Consider the following 20874-nt stretch of genomic DNA (forward strand, 5'->3'; position numbering starts at 1 on the left):
TAACTTTTTTACATCAGCCTGGCTAACGCTGTATTATTCCTATAATGCTTTGTAGGGGTGTCAATTTTTTAAAAAATTTGAAACGATTCTTAATCAATTAAAAAAATAACAATCAAATATCGATTAAAAAAATACAAAATTACAGCCCCACTTAAGAACTTTCAGTTTTGGTTGACTTTGACGGCGCCTGTGGACAAAATGGTAGTGTTTTGCAAGAAAGAAGACCACATTTTCCCCTGAGCACCAACCAGCGCATAAATCGTCAGAAACACAATAATACCACGGTGATGCATTACTCATCTTTCCACAGTAGGAACCAACATATTTTACTCAAACTTTACATCTATCAACTGCAAACTATCAAGATGGTGGCTATCTATTGCTATCAAGCTAATTTCCGGTTGCTAACATTAGCATGATCATTTTGATTTCAGCATCAAAAGGTACTTACTAGTCCAGCAGGAACAGAGACAAAATCCCTCCTCGCATTTGAGCTCACGCCATCGAGTGAAAGCCGGGCCAACGTTGATCCTTGACTGTCCTTTTATCCGGGTAGTCTCCATTTTTCTTACTTTTGTCTCCTCTAACTTGTCTTTTTGTTATTGCTTTGCAGCTTCTGCCACGATAGCAGTCATTTATTTGAAGTAATAAAGACATCTATCAGAGCCGTTTATTTATTTTGAGGCGGAAAGTACCGTATTTTTCGGAGTATACGTCGCTCCAAAATATAAGTCGCACCTGCCGAAAATGCATAATAAAGAAGGAAAAAAAACAACATATATAAGTCGCACTGGAGTATAAGTCGCATTTTTGGGGGAAATGTATTTGATAAAACCCCACACCAAGAATATACATTTGAAAGGCAATTTAAAATAAATAAAGAATAATGAACAGGCTGAATAAGTGTACGTTATATGACGCACAAATAACCAACTGAGAAGGTGCCTGGTATGTTAACGTAACATATTATGGTAAGAGTCATTCAAATACTATAACATATACAAACCCCGTTTCAATATGAGTTGGGAAAATGTGTCAGATGTAAAAATAAACGGAATACAATGATTTGCAAATTCTTTTCACCCCATATTCAGTTGAATGCACTACAAAGACAAGATATTTGATGTTCAAACTCATAAACTTTTTTTTTTTTTTGCAAATAATAACTAACTTAGAATTTCATGGCTGCAACACGTGCCAAAGTAGTTGGGAAAGGACATGTTCACCACTGTGTTACATCACCTTTTCTTTTAACAACACTCAATAAACGTTTGTGAACTGAGGAAACTAATTGTTGAAGCTTTGAAAGTGGAATACTCTCCCATTCTTGTTTTATGTAGAGCGTCAGTCGTTCAACAGTACCGGGTCTCCGCTGTCGTATTTTACGCTTTATAATGCGCCACACATTTTCGATTGGAGACATTTCTGGACTGCAGGCGGGCCAGGAAAGTACCCACACTCTTTTACTATCAAGCCATGCTGTTCTAACACGTGTCTTGCCATTTTTTTTCTGAAATAAGCAGGGGCGTCTATGATAACGAAGCTTGGATGACAACATATGTTGCTCCAAAACCTGTATGGACCATTCAGCATTAATGGTGCCTTCACAGATGTGTAAGTTACCCATGCCTTGGGCACTAATACACCCCCATACCATCACAGATGCTGGCTTTTGAACTTTGCGCCTAGAACAATCCGGATGGTTATTTTCCTCTTTGTTCTGGAGGACACCAAGTCCAGTTTCCAAATATAATTTGGAATGTCGACTCGTCAGACCACAGAACACTTTTCTACTTTACATCAGTCCATCTTAGATGAGCTCGGGCCCAGCCAAGCCGGCGGCGTTCTTAGGTGCTGTTGATAAATGGCTTTTGCTTTGCATAGTAGAGTTTTAACTTGCACTTACAGATGTAGCGCCCAACTGTAGTTACTGACAGTGGTTTTATGAAGTGTTCCTGAGCCCATGTGGTGATATCCTTTACACACTGATGTCGGTTTTTGCCTGAATGATCAAAGGTCCATAATATCATGGCTTACGTGCAGTGATTTCTCCAGATTCTCTGAACCTTTTGATGATTTTACGGACCGTAGATGGTAAAATTCCTTGCAATAGCTTGTTGAGAAATGTTGTTCTAAAACTGTTCGACAAATTGCTTACAAAGTGGTGACCCTCGCCCCATCCTTGTTTGTGAATTACTTAACATTTCATGGAAGCTGCTTTTATACTCAATCATGGCACCCACCTGTTCCCAATTAGCCTGCACACCTGTGGGATGTTCCAAATAAGTGTTTGATGAGCATTTCTCAACTTAATTAGTATTTATTGCCACCTTTCCCAACTTCTTTGTAACGTGTTGCTGGCATCTAATTCTAAAGTTAATGATTTGCAAAAAAAAAAAGTTTATCAGTTTGAACATCAAATATGTTGTCTTTGTAGCATATTCAACTGAATATGGGTTGAAATGATTTGCAAATCATTGTATTCCGTTTATATTTACATCTAACAAAATTTCCCAACTCATATGGAAACTGGGTTTGTAGAACATGCTATACATTTACCAAGCAATCTGTCACTCCTAATTGCTAAATCTGATGAAATCTTATACGTCTAGTCTCTTACGTGAATGAGCTAAATAATATTATTCGATATTTTGCGCTAATGTGTTGATAATTTCACACATAAGTCGCGATTTATAGTCCAAAAAATACGGTAGTTCTTCATAGAACTGGCACCCAATGTTATGAAAAAGTATTGACTTTGAATCAAAAATCAATTATCAATCAAGAATTGTTACCACAAAGAATGAAGAATGAAATTGTGTGGTGCCCAGAGACTCACAGCCCTATTGGTTTGTCAATCGTGCAATTCGACCAATCCAACCAAAAAACTTGGAATCCTACTCAGTGGCCTAGTGGTTAGAGTGTCCGCCCAGAGATTGGTATGTTGTGAGTTCAAACCCCGGCCGAGTCATACCAAAGACTATAAAAAAAATGGGACCCATTGCCTCATAAATAATCCCCGGGCGCGGCACTGCTGTTGCTCACTGCTCTCCTCACTTCCCAGGGGTTGATCAAGGGGATGGGTCAAATGCAGAGGACAAATTTCACCACACATCGTGTGTGTGTGACGATCATTGGTATTTTAATTTTAACTTAACAAAAGCTGACCAAGATGTCCAATACGCACTTTTATTACTTCTCACTGGGGGTTGTCCAGATTCCAATATTTTAGTACCGGTACCAAAATGTGTTTCGATACTTTTTGGTACATTTATAAATATAGGGGACCACAAAAAAAAAATGGCATTATTGGCTTTATTTAAACAAAAAGTCTTGCTTAAACATATTAACATGTTAATATCTGCTTACAGATATTAACATGTTAATATCTGCTTATTTTCTGTTTTAACATGTTCTATCTACACTTCTGTTAAAATGTAATAATCACTTGTTCTTCTGTTGTTTGATACTTTACATAAGCTTTGGATGATACCACAAATTTAGGTACCGATCCGATACGAAGTCGTTACAGGATCATACATTGGTCATATTCAAAGTCCTTCTGTGTCCAGGGACATATTTCCTGAGTTTATTAACATACGTGTCAGACTTGCCCCTGACAGTTTGGTTGTGTTTTAGTTTTTCCTCTGTGTGTGTGTAGTATTTCCTGTCTTTAGTTCCTGTCAGCGCTCTTATTTTGGTTCAGTTTCCTGTTTGTCTCCCTGAGTGCTGTGTCCCCTCAGCTGCGGCTGATTGGCACCTGGCCACAACTGGTGTCAATCAGCCCGCTCCTATTTAGACCTGTTTTCTCCTCCAGTCAGAGCTGGATTATTGTTGTGTCGTGTGGTGCCGTGTCAATGTCATTTCTACTTGTCGTTCCTACTGGTCGTGTCATTGCAGCGTAGCGGCAAGTTATATTCGGTAGCTGCTTGTAGCTTACTGTCTTTTGTTCCCTGCTTCCAGTTTGTTTGTTCAGAGCCAAGTTTGTTATCCGCCTCGTGCGCGCCTTTTGTTAGTACCTTTTAATTTGTACTTGTTCTAGTATTTTAATTAAATCATGTTTTCCTATTTAATGCCTGCCACCGTCTCTGCATCTTGGGGTTCGTCACAAACTAAGCCTGACAATAAGATGCATTTAAAAAAAAAAGAAAAAAAGATTTTGTGATGATAAAAAATATTAATGTAATCATAGTAGTATCGATGAGATGCGCTATTGTACTTGGTATCATTACAGTGGATGTCAGGTGTAGATCCACCCATGGCTTTTGTTTACATCCAGGCGGCTAGCTTTTTGTATCCTCCTGCAGTGTGTAGTGAAGCATGTTTTGCTATTACTCAACTTCCAGTGATAATGCTACTTGTAAGAAACATACTTTATTTGTCACCATGGAAGCAAGGATTAGAGATTTAGAGGTAGCTAAAACACTGCCGATTGCAGATGCCCCTTAGCTGATGTCTAGCTAGCCATGTCTGAAAGCACCTCTTCCTGAGGGCGTTTCAGTGTTATAACTTCACCTTTACTTTTAGTTTTTAATCATTCCCCCTTTTCTGTCTACAACAGTGGTCCCCAAACTACCGCCCGCGGGCAAGATCCGGCCCGCCAGCGTTCGAGAGCCGGCCCGCGGTAAGTCCCAAGTTAAAAAAAAATAGTTAAAAAAAATAATAATCTGTCCTTTCTAATCCATTTCTACCGCTTGTTACTCTTTTAGAGTCTCCTCGCCGCTCAGACAAATCATATTGTCTAAAAATTCATTTTCCAATCGATGACGTGACATCATCGTGCTCGGAATATATCTATATATATGGCCTGGCCCCCAGCCTAACTACTTTAACCCAATGCGGTCCCCAGGTCAAAAAGTTTGGGGACCCCTGGTCTGCACACTCTCTCTGCTTGTAAGTACTACGTGATTGTGCGCTCCCTAACATGCTCCTCTGCTCGTAAAACCAGCAATGTCATGACGTGAAAACGCGCCGTCATGCATGTTAAAAAAAAATATATATATATATATATATACTGTAGTACTGTTTTTGATTCATTAGTACCGCGATACAATACTAGACTGGTATACCGTACAAGCCTGGTTCTCACACGTCCCGCCAGTTGAGTTTTTGAAATGGTGCTAATCGGTGAGGGGCGGGCTGTTTAGTCATGTCAATCCAACACGCCCACCAACAGAAACAAGACGAATCAGGTCATCAGCACAAGCAGCATGAGAACGAGCCGTGGAGAAAAGGAGAACGTTTTGACCTGTACAGCTGAAAAAAAAAGCCAAAGCAGCTCGTAAAAATACCGGTAACAAATCCATCCCCTGCAAGTCCATACTGGTAAAGTTTTGTCATTTTTCCGTCTTACGCGGAGGTGACGTGGAACGTCAGACGCTGCGAGGGTCACACAAAAAGTGTTGCTCAAAAAGGAACCTTCTCGATGTGTCTGCTCTTTCTTGAAGCCAAACATTGTTCAGATGCAGATCAACTCACGGCAGAAGAACTATGTGGCGTCCACCACACTGTGAAACGCTCCCTGTCACAAAACTTCAACAAAACAAAAAAAAAAAACAGCCAGGTGCTCTCCTTAGTGCTGAAGCGGCATTCATTTTGGTCAAATGGACAAAACTAAAACAAATATAAGATTTTTTTTAAAGGTTTTGTATTTCTTCCTGGCCAGTTTCGATTTGTATTTCAAGCTGTATTTAGTATTTTACGTGGTGCATCATTTTATACGCAGTGGTGTCTTTAGTTGATGCAAATCATGCTTTGTGTATTCAATAATCGATGGGAGCTGACTTGACTTTTGTTTTGGTCAAATACTTAGCCTTTGTACCCACGGAGCTTCATCTGGTGCAACAGTACAGTATATTGTTACACAGTATTCACAGCGCTTCACTTTTTACACACTTTATGTTACAGCCTACTACATTTTTTGCCTCAATTCTGCACACAATACCCCACACAATGACAATGCAAAAAGTGTTATTATTTTGCTAATATATTAGAAGTAAAAAACAAAGAAATCACATGTACCGTAAATTCCGCTACTTTTTTCCTACGCTTTGAACCTTGTGGTTGAAACAGGGGGACTAATTTAAGGATTTGCCCATAAAATTTTATGTTCAATAGTTTTCATCAAACCCCTAGCAGAGACACTACAATGGTGGGTTATTGCTTGTGCCGTAGCGTCATCTTTTGGAAGAGTTTGCTCACTGAAAAGCACTTCCTGCTTCAGTGCCTTGAGACCGGAAGTAAAACCGTCCATAGCGTTTTTGCTCGAAAGGATTTGTCATTCATCACTCCAGGCAACGTTTGTAAGTTCTACAATATAACTAAAACAATTCACACTTGCTAAAGCGTCCCATGTTCATGTCTGCAGGAGTGTTTTCATGCATATTTGTACGTGCTATTGCAATGTAATAAAGCTAGCCTCGTAACCAATAGCTTAAATGCTACCACGTTTATGAGTGTCTGTGTTAGTATTAATTTACAATGGCATTCTTTTTTGTGTTGTTTCAGTTTCACAAATTCCTCAGTGTATTTACCAAAACATCACGGAGGAGTTATTGAGTCTGAGTAACTGATTGGAGAACTAGCTTCCAGAGTTATTGGGTCCATGATGATGAATTCTGTTTTGTTTGATCGGCCGTTTTATTGCCGTGTTACAGACACCGTTTGTAAACAATTAAGGTATATAAATAAACATATACAGAATATTTATCCGTAAATAACACAACATATATTTATCTGTGACATATAGTCCGGTGCAGCTAATATATGTATTATTTTTTTCTTTCTAAATTTAGTGGGGGTGGGTAATATACCAGTGCGCTCTACAGTCCCTAAAAATACAGTACATAAGTATTCACAGCCATTTCTCAGTACTTAGTTGGTGCACGTTAGCCAGCAATTACAGCCTCAAGTCTTTTTGAATACAATGCCACAATTTCAGCCCAGGTGGACTCAAAGTAAACTGTAGGAACATCTCAAGGGTGATGAGTTTAAACAGTTTGAACTTTGTGGCAGAGGCTGTAAATACTCATGTATGTGTGATTTCTTAGTATTTTATTTTTAATAAATTTGCAAAATTTGTAAAAAAAAAACGTTTTCACATTGTCATTATGCGGTATTGTGTGCCGAATTTTGAGGACAAACACAAGTTTATTCTGTTTTGGAATAAGGCTGTAACACTGTACTGGAACGAACACTCACTTGTGACGCTTCGAGACTTTCACTGTGGTCGTGTTGTGTCATTTCCCTCTGTTGTCGGGGTAAATTAGGGTGAGCCATACCATTTTTTAAAAAGCGCATTAAAAGTTCCCTATTTGAAACAATTAAGTCTGTTAAATTGCGAGGCACTGCTCCAGGATTGATGTTTTCTGAAGTGAAAGAGCTTGGCAAAGTTGCATTTAAAAAAACTATAGTTGAATTTGTATTTGTAGTTGATGTACTACATAGTAATTTTAATATTGTAGGTTAAGAGGCTGAATAGAAAATTATTTTTGTGAGGTTATTTTATGTTTATTTGTAAGATTTTGGGGTGAACTGCCCCTTTTAAGTAAGAGGAAAATGTTATCTTCGCACTGTAGGGGAGGAGTCGGAAGAAAATCAATTGTAGGTTGAAAAGGGTGGTATTACGATTTATTTTTATTTTTGTCACACTTCATTTTTCAAGGCACTTTTTGGCTGCCTCCTAAAAGGATCCATTGTAAGAGGTGGAGTTTTTGAAATGCAAATGAATCCCTCTTACGCTGACTTGATTTTCATCTCCACCCTGGCGGCCATGTTCTTAGGTACGAATTTCTAACTTTAGTCAACCTTTAAGCAACGAAACATTTTCTGACTGTCCCCTGCAGGACGTATTTTTTTTTTTTTAGCAGTCAAGCAGTTTGGTTGTACATATTCCCCCCCACCAACCCCCGAAAAGATAATATGTAATGATAAGATGCAGTCATACCGATCTCGCCACGCGTGCTCTCGTCGTTGAGCGAGCCGAAAGCGATGGCGGGCAGCAGGATGGCAATGTAGAGGAAGATGGCGGTGGTCATGTACTTCAGCAGTGTCTTGTTATTACCAACAATACCTGCAGGGGGGGACAGACACAAGCACAGCAAGTAACGCTAACAACTCGGTGTCACAGCAAACGCTCTGTTGCCAACGCTAACTTAAGCGATCACATTATGATTCCTTTCCCCTAAATTAAAAACCAGGGCTCGTTTAGAGGAAGTACAGTGGGGCAAAAAAGTATTTAGTCAGCCACCGATTGTGCAAGTTCTCCCACTTAAAATGATGACAGAGGTCTGTAATTTTCATCATAGGTACACTTCAACTGTGAGAGACAGAATGTGAAAAAAAAAATCCAGGAATTCACATTGTAGGAATTTTAAAGAATTTATTTGTAAATTAAGGTGGAAAATTTGTATTTGGTCACTTCAGGCAAGGAAGATCTCTGGCTCTCACAGACCTGTAACTTCTTCTTTAAGAAGCTCTTCTGTCCTCCACTCGTTACCTGTATTAATGGCACTTGTTTGAACTTGTTATCTGTATAAAAGACACCTGTCCACAGCCTCAGACAGTCAGACTCCAAACTCCACTATGACCAAGACCAAAGAGCTGTCGAAGGACACCAGGAAAAGAATTGTAGACCTGCACCAGACTGGGAAGAGTGAATCTACAATAAGCAAGCAGCTTGGTGTGAAAAAAATCAACTGTGGGAGAAATTATCAGAAAATGGAAGACATACAAGACCAATGATAATCTCCCTCGATCTGAGACTCCATGCAAGATCTCATCCCGTGGGGTCAAAATGATCATGAGAACGGTGAGCAAAAATCCCAGAACCACACGGGGGAACCTGGTGAATGACCTGCAGAGAGCTGGGACCAAAGTAACAAAGGTTACCATCAGTAACACACTATGCCCACAGGGAATCAAATCCTGCAGTAACAGACGTGTGCCCCTGCTTAAGCCAGTGCATGTCCAGGCCCGTCTGAAGTTTGCCAGAGAGCACATGGATGATACAGCAGAGGATCGGGAGAATGTCATGTGGTCAGATGAAACCAAAATAGAACTTTTTGGTATAAACTCAACTCGTCGTGTTTGGAGGAAGAAGAATACTGAGTTGCATCCCAAGAACACCACACCTACTGTGAAGTATGAGGGTGGAAACATCATGCTTTGGGGCTGTTTTTCAGCTAAGGGGACAGGACGATTGATCCTTGCTAAGGAAAGAATGAATGGGACCATGTATCCTGAGATTTTGAGCCAAAACCTCCTTCCATCAGTGAGAGCTTAGAATGGTTGACCAAATACTTATTTTCCACCATAATTTACAAACATCCATCCATCCATCCATTTTCTACCGCTTATTCCCTTTCGGGGTCGCGGGGGGCGCTGGCGCCTATCTCAGCTACAAACAAATTATTTAAAATTCCTACAATGTGAATTCCTGGATTTTTTTTACATTCTGTCTCTCACAGTTGAAGTGTACCTATGATGAAAATTACAGACCTCTGTCATCATTTTAAGTGGGAGAACTTGCACATTCGGTGGCTGACTAAATACTTTCTTACCCCACTGTATGAGGGAAGGCAAGATTTTTTTTAAAATAAATATCCCCGCCATGCCTCTGTGTTTTGATAAAAAAATGTTGGAATGCCAAATACGCAAAAACAGGGTTATCAAAGTTGGTTTTGCATAATCTGTCCCCTTTAAAAATTGGCCTCTAATGAAAACTAGCATAGCGCAGCAGAACAGTGGCGGGGAAAGTAGCAACATTTCAATTAAAAGAAGTAAACAAATATTGTTTACAGCTAACAATATGTCCGTAGATAGTACAGTTAAAGTTAAAGTACGAATGATTGTCACACACACTAGTTGTGGCAAAATTAGTCTCTGCATTTGACCCATCACCCTTGATCACGCTCTGGGAGGTGAGGGGAGCAGTAATCAGCAGCAGTGGCCGCACCCGGGAATCATTTTTGGTGATTTAAGTCCCAATTCCAACCCTTTATGCTGAGTGCCAAGCAGGGAGGTAATGGGTCCACTTTTTATAGTATAGTAGCTAGTTAGCTTGCTGTAGCTATGACAACTCATACATTGGCATTTGTTTTACAATACAAACACAAACTGTTTGCATCTCATGGACAATAAAATCCATAAAGCTAATCTAGCTTGCAAGCACGCTAAAGCTAACGCACAGGAAATAGGCCTGCTAGCTAGGTCTGTTCGCATTGCAAACACCGATATTACAGTGGAACCTCTTTATACACACCTTTTTGTTATTTACAAACCATAGCCCGGGTAAAAATATTCTTTGATGTACAAACCTCTCCTCAGTATACGAACATCTGCCTGGCAGCTGAGCCATTTTGTGCGGGCGGATTTGTGTTTGTGAGTAGAGCAGTGCTGCTGTTAGCTACTGTGATTCATGCTACTTTTAACATTTTTCCAGTTTGCTGTCGCGATCATACTTGCCATAACCCTCACGATTTTCCCGGGAGACTCCCGGATTAAAGTGCCCCTCCCGAAAATCTCCCGGGGCAAACATTTTCCCGAATTTTTCCCGATTTCCACCCGGACAACAATATCGGGGGCATGCCTTAAAGCAGGGATGTCCAAAGTGTGGCCCGGGGGCCATTTGCGGCCCGAAACTAATTGTTTACCGGCCCGCCACACATTCTGGAAATGCTATTGCAAAAATAAAAAAGAACATTAAAAATATTGTAATGAGATGAACTCTATCGAGAAAAAGTTGCAATGTTGACACAAAGCTGCCATGCAGGCTGTTTTTTTTTCTTTTGTCTTTATTTTACCATGTAAAAACCATCTTTACCAAGAATTGATTAACGTGGACCCCGACTTAAACAAGTCGAAAAACTTATTCGGGTGTTACCATTTAGTGGTCAATTATAGGGAATATGTACTGAACTGTGCAATCTACTAATTACAAGTTTCAATCAATCAATTATTTATTTTTCTGCCATTGCGCAAAACAAAAAATAATGAGAAAAAATTGATGTTATAATGAATTATTTTCAAAGCTCCAATTAGTTCAAGATTTCACTTTAAAATGTTTTATGTGGTAAATATTGCATATATTGTGCAGTTGCCATATAAAAACAAAGTTTTCTTTGACAAAAGAGCATAAAACAAACAAAAATAGTTAAAACGTAAAATCCACAGATATATCTGAAGTTGATCTCGGAACTTAAATGTTGAAAGTAAAAAAAAAAAACCTAATAAAAACGTATCACTTTATGAGTGAGGCACTTTTGGATCCCAAATATGTTTAGTGGTATTTTATTTATCTTTTCACTGTGATTACTCAAAAATAATAAATAATTCAAATCAACGGTGTCCTGCATTATTGATCTTCTAGGGCTCTAATTACTAAATACTGCATATTTCAGTTTTACTATAAAAAAAAACAAAGATATTTTTGACAGAAAAGCCATAAAACTTTTTTTTTTTTTTTAAAGTTGATATAGAGATTTACTGTAAGTGTTAAATCAAAAAAATATATATATATTACCTATTTTCAACATTTTATTAACTGAGACCTTCTATGGTCCCCGGGACCCCTAAAGGTAAAATTTATTTTAAAAATCCATATATTTTGTTATGGTTTGAAAATTAAAAATATCAAAATGGCCCCCGCATGCTTTAATTTTTCCCATGTGCGGCCTTCAGGGGAAAAAGTTTGGACACCCCTGCCTTAAAAGCACTGCCTTTAACGTTCTTTCTCACCTGAAACCTTCACCCTTTAACATGCGTCACGTCCGCTTTCCTCCATACACACATCGTGCCGGTGCAGTCACATAACATCTACGGCTTTTCCCACACACAAGTGAATGCAATGCATACTTGGTCAACAACCATACAGGTCACACTGAGGGTGGCCGTATAAACAACTATAACACTGTTACAAATATGCGCCACACTGTGAACCCACACCAAACAAGAATGACAAACATTTCGGGAGAACATCCGCACCGTAACACAACAGAACAAATACCCAGAACCTCTTGCAGCACTAACTCTTCCGGGACGCTACAATATACACCCCCGCCTCCTTCAACCTTAACCCCGCCACCCCCATCTCCCGAATTCGGAGATCTCAAGGTTGGCAAGTATGGTCGCGATATGAGCAATGGTGTGGGTTTGAAAAATTCCCGGGGTATCGTTCCGATAGATTTCACGCGTTTTGTGACGACATGCGACGCGGGAGAAAATTTGCCGTACTCGCTAATATTAGTCCATGTACTGAGCGACGGGACCTCGAACCTTTCACATGCTTGGCAACGTGCAGGAAGTTAGCATCATAACAATTCATGTATTGTGTGACGGTGGAGGTGCAAAATTATATATAACGAATTTTATGGACTAAATACCCGCTAATCTTTCCGCAAGCTTCGAACCCTGCGGCTTAAAAGAGGTGCGGCTAATTTATAGATTAGTGTTTACAATGTTTTGTATTCAACAAATTGTTTTCTTATAACGCCGACAGAGACACTGAAAAGATGTGTTGTTCTTTGTGCCACGGCGCCATCTTTTGGGCGAGTTCGCTCACTGCAGGTGTTTGTACATTCACCAAAACGTAACCGTGGAGTTATTGAGTCTGGTTAGCCGATGGGAAAGCTAGCTTACGCAGATAGTGGGTCCATGACAATGACTTCTGTGTTGTTTGAACAGCCGTTTTACTGCCGTGTTACAGACACCGTTTGGAAACCATTAAGGTTTATAAATGAACATTTACAAAATATTTTGTACGAGGGTATATCCACGGCGTATAGTCAGGTGCGACTAAGATATACATAAAACTATAACATAGAAGTATAACATATTTATTTCTTCTCAAATTTGGTGGGTGCGGCTTATATAACGTTTTACAGCCGGGTCAATAGGTACTCGTTAACGCACAGTAAGTGGACTCGCTGTGCATGAGGCTCCTCTTTTTTCATGTTTGTTTGTTTTTTATTTCATTCATTTAAGGCAGGGGTCACCAACCTTTTTGAAACCAAGAGCTACTTCTTGGGTACTGATTAATGCGAAGGGCTACCAGTTTGATACACACTTAAATAAATTGCCAGAAATAGCCAATTTGCTCAATTTACCTTTAATAACTAAATCTATATATATAAAAAAATTGGTATTTCTGTCTATCATTCCATTGTAAATATTTTTTCCTTTTACGGAAAGTTTTTTGTAGACAATAAATGATGAAAAAAACACTTAATTGAACGGTTTAAAAGAGGAGAAAACAAGAAAAATATTAAAAATTTAATTTTGAAACATAGTTATCTTCAATTTTGACTATTTAAAATTCAAAATTCAACCGAAAAAAAATAAGAGAAAAACTAGCTAATCCAAATCTTTTTGAAAAAATTGAAAAAAGAATTTATGGAACAACATTAGTAATTTTTCCTGATTAAGATTAATTTTAAACTTTTGATGACATGTTTTCAATAGGTTAAAATCCACTTTGAAATAAGATTTAAATTTGATTCTACAGATTTTCTAGATTTGCCAGAATATTTTTTTTTAAATTTAATCATAATACGTTTGAAGAAATATTTCACAAATATTCTTCGTCGAAAAAACAGAAGTTAAAATAAAGAATTAATTTAAAATGTATTCATTATTATTTACAATTTAAAAAAAACAACTTGAACTTTGATTTAAATTGTCAGGAGAGAAGAGGAAGGAATTTAAAAGGTAAAAAGGTATATGTGTTTAAAAATCCTAAAAACCTCTTTAATTGTTGTATTTTTTGTCTAAAATTGTCTTTCTAGAAGTTATAAAAAGCAAAGTAAAAAAATAAATACATGTATTTAAACAAGTGAAGACCAAGTCTTTAAAATATTTTCTTGGATTTTCAAATTCTGTTTGAGTTTTGTCTCTCTTAGAATCAAAAATGTCGAGCAAAGCGAGACCAGCTTGCTAGTAAAGAAATACAATTTTAAAAATAGAGGCAGCTCACTGGTAAGTGCTGCTATTTGAGCTATTTTTAGAACAGGCCAGCGGGCTACTCATCTGGTCCTTACGGGCTACCTGGTGCCCGTGGGTACCGCGTTGGTGACCCCTGATTTAAGGTCAAACAAAAAAAACAAACATAACATTTAAATTAAATAATGAAGGAAAAGGAGCAGAAAGAAGTCAAACTTGAATCTATAATGTACTGCGAGACAATGATGGTGTACATTTCCATATGCTTGCTAACGTCCAATAAGCAGGATAACACGCTAACTAGTATTACGTTTAGGCTCATTATAATTTTTACATTTGTTGCACAGGAAATGGACTACAGTAGACGCCAATGTTAGCATAAAATTTTGGCTCTTATTATTCCGTGTATTGTGCGACAAAGACGGTGTAAAATTCAATAGGTGAGCTAACACGCAGGAAGTGAGCTAGCTTGCTGTGCTAACGCCAAATTCAGGCAAACATTATTAAATTTATTTATGATAGTTATGGCAGCGCAAAAATGCACCAGGGGCCTACAGTAGGAACGGTATTCACTCGGCCCCATTTGTCGCGGTTTACCTGACAAATGAAACGTGACGGATTTGGTGTAGGTGCAATTTCCACTTCAGCCACCAGATGACAGTAGAGTGTTGAACATCTTCAAAATGTGTTTTATGGCAATTCCAAATTCGACCTAAGCGTCAGTCACTTTCCATCATTTTCAGCAGACTGCATTGCAAAATGATTAGGGGGCCATATGAAGCCCTTCGCTGCTGTGTTAGCATCAAATTTAGCCTCAGATGTATGTATGTGTCGCGTTTATTGTCGGATACTCTCGGAAAAAAATGTCGAGATAATGTTTTATCGGAGCATCATGAAGGGCGACACAGGCTGCGCATACGAGAGCGAGAGATTAGCTAATAAATCCGCTCTTGTGACGTGTCAACAGAGCCAGCAGACCGCCAAGATGCCGAGGGGAAAACTCGCGCTTAGAGGCGTCGGTGACACAGGCCCAGCCGCTACGATCATCAGGATGATTTTGAGCGGGTCAAAGCCTACCATCTGTGAAGTCAGAGACGTAGAAAGGCAGTCTGCGACACAGGTCCTCGTAGATCCCGCGGCCCGCTCTCAAGAAGTCTTTACACTGCGGACACACAGCGGGGGAGGGAGAGAGGGGGGCGCCTTGTTAACGAGGTCACGGCGACACCAGGTGCAGGACGACCCGAGCTGCTTGGTTTGGTTGACATGACAACAACGTGAGTCTCAGTGGACACTACATTAGGTACACCTAGGTACATTAGGTACATCTAAACACAGCCACGCTTCCGTCAGTCTACCCCAGGGCAGCTGTGGCTACCAAAGTAGCTTTTCACCACCAGGTGTGAATGAATGATAGCTTCTCACTTCTCTGTGAAGCACTTTGAATGTTTAGAAAAGCGCTTTATAAATCTAATCCATTATTATTATTAAAAATAATGAAGTGCATGTCTGAACATTTTATTGAAGTAGCAGTAGAGTGGAAAAAGAAGTAACCTCAATATTGAAGCTACAATCATATACATATATACATCATATACATAACTGTATAAATATATATATAGATATATATATATATATATATACATAAAACCAATTTCGATATGAGTTGGGAAATTGTGTTAGATGTAAATATAAACGGAATACAATGATTTGCAAATCCTTTTCAACCCATATTCAGTTGAATGCACTACAAAGACAAGATATTTGATGTTCAAACTCATAAACATTATTTTTTTTTGCAAATAATAATTAACTTAGATTTTCATGCCTGGAACACATGCCAAAGTAGTTGGGAAAAGGCATGTTCACCACTCTGTTACATCACCTTTTCTTTTAACAACACTCAATAAATGTTTGGGAACTGAGGAAATTAATTGTTGAAGCTTTGAAAGTGAAATTCTTTCCCATTCTTGTTTTATGTAGAGCTTCAGTCGTTCAACAGTCCGGGGTCTCCGCTGTCGTATTTTACGCTTCATAATGCGCCACACATTTTCGATGGGAGACAGGTCTGGACTGCAGGCGGGCCAGGAAAGTACCCGCACTATTTTACTACGAAACCACGTTGTTGTAATACGTAGCTTGGCATTGTCTAGCTGAAATAAGCAGGGGCGTCCATGATAACGTTGCTTGAATGACAGCATATGTTGCTCCAAAACCTGTATGGACCTTTCAGCATTAATGGTGCCTTCACAGATGTGTAAGTTACCCATGCCTTGGGCACTAATACCATCACAGATGCTGGCTTTTGAACTTTGCGCCTATAACAATCCGAATGGTTATTTTCCTCTTTGTTTTGGAGGACACCACGTCCACCGTTTCCAAATATAATTTGAAACGTGGACTCGTCAGACCACAAAACACCTTTCCACTTTGCATCAGTCCATCTTAGATGAGCTCGAACCCAGAGAAACTTGCGGCGTTCCTTGGTGTTGTTGATAAATGGGTTTGGCTTTGCATAGTAGAGTTTTAACTTGCACCTACAGATGTAGTGACCAACTGTAGTTACTGACAGTGGTTTTATGAAGTGTTCCTGAGCCCATGTGGTGATATCCTTTACACACTGATGTCGGTTTTTGTTGCAGTACCGCCTGAGGGATCAAAGGTCCGTAATATCATCGCTTACGTGCAGTGATTTCTCAGATTCTCTGAACATTTTGATGACTTTATGGACCGTAGATGGTAAAATCCCTAAATTCCTTGCAATAGCTCGTTGAGAAATGTTGTTCTAAAACTGTTCCACAATTTGCTTACAAATTGGTTACCCTCACCTCATTCTTGTTTGTGAATTACTTAGCATTTCATGGAAGCTGCTTTTATACCCAATCATGGCGCCCACCTGTTCTCAATTAGTCTGCACACCTGTGGGATGACCCAAATAAGTGTTTGATGACATTTTCTCAACTTTATCAGTATCTATTGCTACTTTTCCCAACTTCTTTGTCACGTGTTGCTGGCATCAAATTCTAAAGTTAATGATTATTTGCAAAAAAAATGATTATCAGTTTGAACATCAAATATGTTGTCTTTGTAGCATATTCAACTGAATATGGGTTGAAAATGATTTGCAAATCATTGTATTCTGTTTATATTTACATCTAACACAATTTCCCAACTCATATGGAAACGGGGTTTGTACATATATATATATATATATATATATATATATATATATATATATATATATATATATATATATATATATATATATATATATATATATATATATATATATATATATATATATATATATACATATACGTAACAGCTTCTTCCCTCAGACCAAAAGACTCTTGAATGCATTAAAGTAACCCCGTCAAATCCCCCCAAAAATGGATTAACTAGCTGGAATATAAAGACAATATAACATACATCCATAAACGTGGATGCATATGCAAAAGTGCAATATATTTTTCTGTACAGTAGTCTATTTATTTATATGTGCACCTTATTGCTCTTTTATCCTGCACTACCATGAACTAATGCGATAACATTTAATTGTTATCTGTACTGTAAAGTTCAAATTTGAATGACAATAAAAGGAAGTCTAAGTCTTTTACATCTGATTTAAAAAGTTTGAGAATAAATATAAATGACCAAAATAGTATCAATGTCACAGAGATTCCTGAGACATTTTGAGAGTTAATGAGCAAAGCCCGTGATTCCTGATGTAAAAAAGGAACCACACATCATTTCCCCATCAACAAAGCGAATCAAGCAGACTCTGTGGGAGCCAACAACAATTACTTTAGGAAAAATTATGATCTAGAACCTTAAATTTTTGAGCCCGCACACAAGGAGGACGAGCAATACATTTTAGAAACATACAAATTAACCGCAATAAACCATGATAAAAAAAGTAATATTTCCACTCTCGCTGGGATGCCGACTGACAGGACGCTCAGATAATCCCGTTTAGATGAAGATTTCCTAACAATTCTCACAACGGGTTAAAAAAAGTTAAATCGTCTTTTTATGTCTTTTTCGCTGTCTCGGGGGATGTGATAGGGGACCAGCCTGTCGGTCCATGGCCACATTTGTCTACTAGCAGCTGGGAGATGCATGAATTACGTTTGTATAATCTTGAGATTTAGTTTGAGACCAAGCAGAAGTATCCGGCCGCTCTGTGTCAACGATGGCAGCGTAAGCTAGCATTAGCTCACTGCTATCGATGCGTGGCTAAAATAGTCCGTCTGCGTTAGCGCTTCTAATAACAATGTCACTCATATTTGGTTCAATTTCAGGTCACGACATGTAAATGGAGTATTGTTGGCGCTTTCTGGATGTTTTTAGAGAGTATAATAAGAGGACCCTCCGTCTGTTGGCTCAATGCTTAGATATTTATTTACCATTTTGAACACATAAAAAAAGCCAAGCCTTTGTGTTCTTGTCTTACATCAGGATTGTCAATGACAAACAGCACATCTCTTTCCAATGTTTGCATATTTTCAGTATGACAGATGCAGACGTGTTACTACGGTGATGTCATCCGACCTCGAATCCATGGAATTGAAAAGCTGTTTGGGGCAAAAAATTCAAAATGGCCGACTGAAGTTGTGGCATTTTGTGATGTTTAGACGGTATTTTCACATACTTTGTGGAGGGTAAATACAATTTGATATGGTTTAATGGACACAATGACATACAATTAAGCATATAAAATCAACTTGTTTTTTTCCCCACTCTAGCGGTACTATAATACACAAAGATATCAATTGCAAATTAGAATATTTTTACATTTACAAATTAAACACAACGGTATTTATCATCACAAATATTTCTATATTTATAAATATACATGAATATTTTTTTGACCACACTATCACTACAAGTAGTCTATTTCTTTTGTCAGTTACAAATAACCCTGTTATGTAAAACACAAACGTCTACTTTAGAAGACGCTGGTTTATAGGAGAATACACTATGATACAGATTTTTCATCATCACTCTTGTCATTACTATTACACAATTATTTTGACTGAATACTTTTTATACAGGCAGTTGTTTCACATTATATTTCACAATTAAATTAATGAAGGGGTTCTTAACATTTTTGACCTCGGGGCCCAACTTTTCCACTACAGAGGGGCCGGGGACCCACTCAATTATTAACACTGAGTTAGTAATCTTACTCTTGGTTTTAATCATATTCAATAATTATATCTAAACTACTTACTGTTTAACTAGATAGACCTTGTCAATTTATTTATTTTATTGTTATGTTGGTTGTTTTTGTTTAACCTTGAATAAATGAAATAAAATGAAATAAAATAAAGATTATGTGTTAATCACAAAGATTATTATCAAAGCCTAGGTTTAGCAGATTACAAGAATAAATACTAATCAAATATACTGCAAAGAAGGGACTCAAAACCTGATTAAAATAAATGTACATACAATGTATACAAATTTGAACTAAATTAAATAGATAAAATAAAATTATGTATACGTTTTTTAAATAAACTGTCAATACAATTTAAGTGCAAATGAAAACGCAGCTTCACCACTTTAGTCATAATTTTTGCGCTTGAGAAGCGTGTCAATAACCTTATTGTCATCATATTGTCCTATATCGTCAGTAGTGGTGGAAAAGTGTATTACAACAGAGTAATTAACCTTTGTGCAAACTGAGAAACAGATATTTTTTTACAACCCAAAAACGGGCCCTTTGGTATGAATTAATGATTAACAATTGCATAATTTAACTGCTATTTTAATCCATCTATTTTAGTTAACTTCTTTAAGTGTTTTATTTAAAGAATTAAGAGCCCGACTCTCCTACTCTTTTTGTGGAAAGCTGAATTCAATCATTTTTATTATTGTCTTTTTTTATTGTTTTTTTCCCCCTCCCAATTCAATCTGTGTTCATCATTGGATTGTTTCATAAAAAATGCATTAATACTTTATTTGTTAAATGGAACATTAAATTTAGGCTCTGAATCTTAAGGCACCACATGATTCGATTCGATTCTTGGGGGTAACAATTCAATTCAGAATCAATTCTCAAATCAAAATCAATATTTGTTTAAAAACATTGGGTGCCAGTTCTAAAATGAACTGCATTCTTCCATAAAATAGATAAACAGCTTTGGTAAATTTCTATATTAGTAAAAAGAAAACTGGTTTTGTTGAATAAAATTCTACCCAAACATTTAATAAAATCAAATAAAATAAGAGAAGTATCCAAAACTTTGCTTTTCTAAAGTAAATGTGTACAGCCGATACAGATCATCTACATCAAGTAGATGCTTTGTCTGGGTAGCTAAAAAATAAATAAATAAATACATATGTTATTTTTTAAACAATTTTAGTTTTTTTTAAAGTGATTAAGAATCGTTACATATAGGAATCGCGATTAATTTGAGTCTCCTCTCTGAGCTGCTACCTTACAGTGGTAGAGGAGTTTGCGTGTCCCAATGATCCTAGGAGCTATGTTGTCTGGGGGTTTTCATGCCCCCTGGTAGGGTCTCCCAAGACAAACAGGTCCTAGGTGAGTGATCAGACAAAGAGCAGCTCAAAGACTTCTATGGAATTACAACGAAATGAACCCAGATTTCCCTCGCCCGGACGTGGGTCACCGGGGCCCCGCTCTGGAGCCAGGCCCGGAGTTGGGGCACGATGGCGAGCGCCTGGTGGTCGGGCCTGTTCCCATGGGGCCCGGCCGGGCACAGCCCGAAGAGGCAACGTGGGTCATCCCTCCAATGGGCTCACCACTCATAGGAGGGGCCATAGAGGTCGGGTGCATTGTGAGCTGGGCGGCAGCCGAAGGCAGGGCACTTGGCGGTCCGATCCTCGGCTACAGAAGCTAGCTCTTGGGACGTGGAACGTCACCTCACTGGGGGGGAAGGAGCCTGAGCTAGTGCGCGAGGTAGAGAAGTTCCGGCT

General features: G+C 38.3%; 1 protein-coding gene across 5 annotated transcripts in view; it reads right to left on the reverse strand.

Annotated features, from left to right (window-relative positions):
• slc4a11 (solute carrier family 4 member 11) overlaps nt 1–20874 on the reverse strand; it is a 303990-nt gene that overhangs the window by 63347 nt on the left and 219769 nt on the right. For all 5 annotated transcript variants that reach the window (XM_061894871.1, XM_061894875.1, XM_061894874.1 and 2 more), the window contains 2 exons: nt 15013–15097; nt 7946–8071 (listed from right to left, as the gene is read on the reverse strand). In XM_061894871.1, coding sequence (XP_061750855.1) covers nt 7946–8071; nt 15013–15097 — 211 coding nt within the window. The remainder of the gene's footprint in view (nt 1–7945; nt 8072–15012; nt 15098–20874) is intronic.

The sequence above is a fragment of the Nerophis ophidion genome, linkage group LG03, assembly GCF_033978795.1.
Source record: "Nerophis ophidion isolate RoL-2023_Sa linkage group LG03, RoL_Noph_v1.0, whole genome shotgun sequence".
In the NCBI taxonomy this organism is placed as follows: Eukaryota; Metazoa; Chordata; class Actinopteri; order Syngnathiformes; family Syngnathidae; genus Nerophis; species Nerophis ophidion.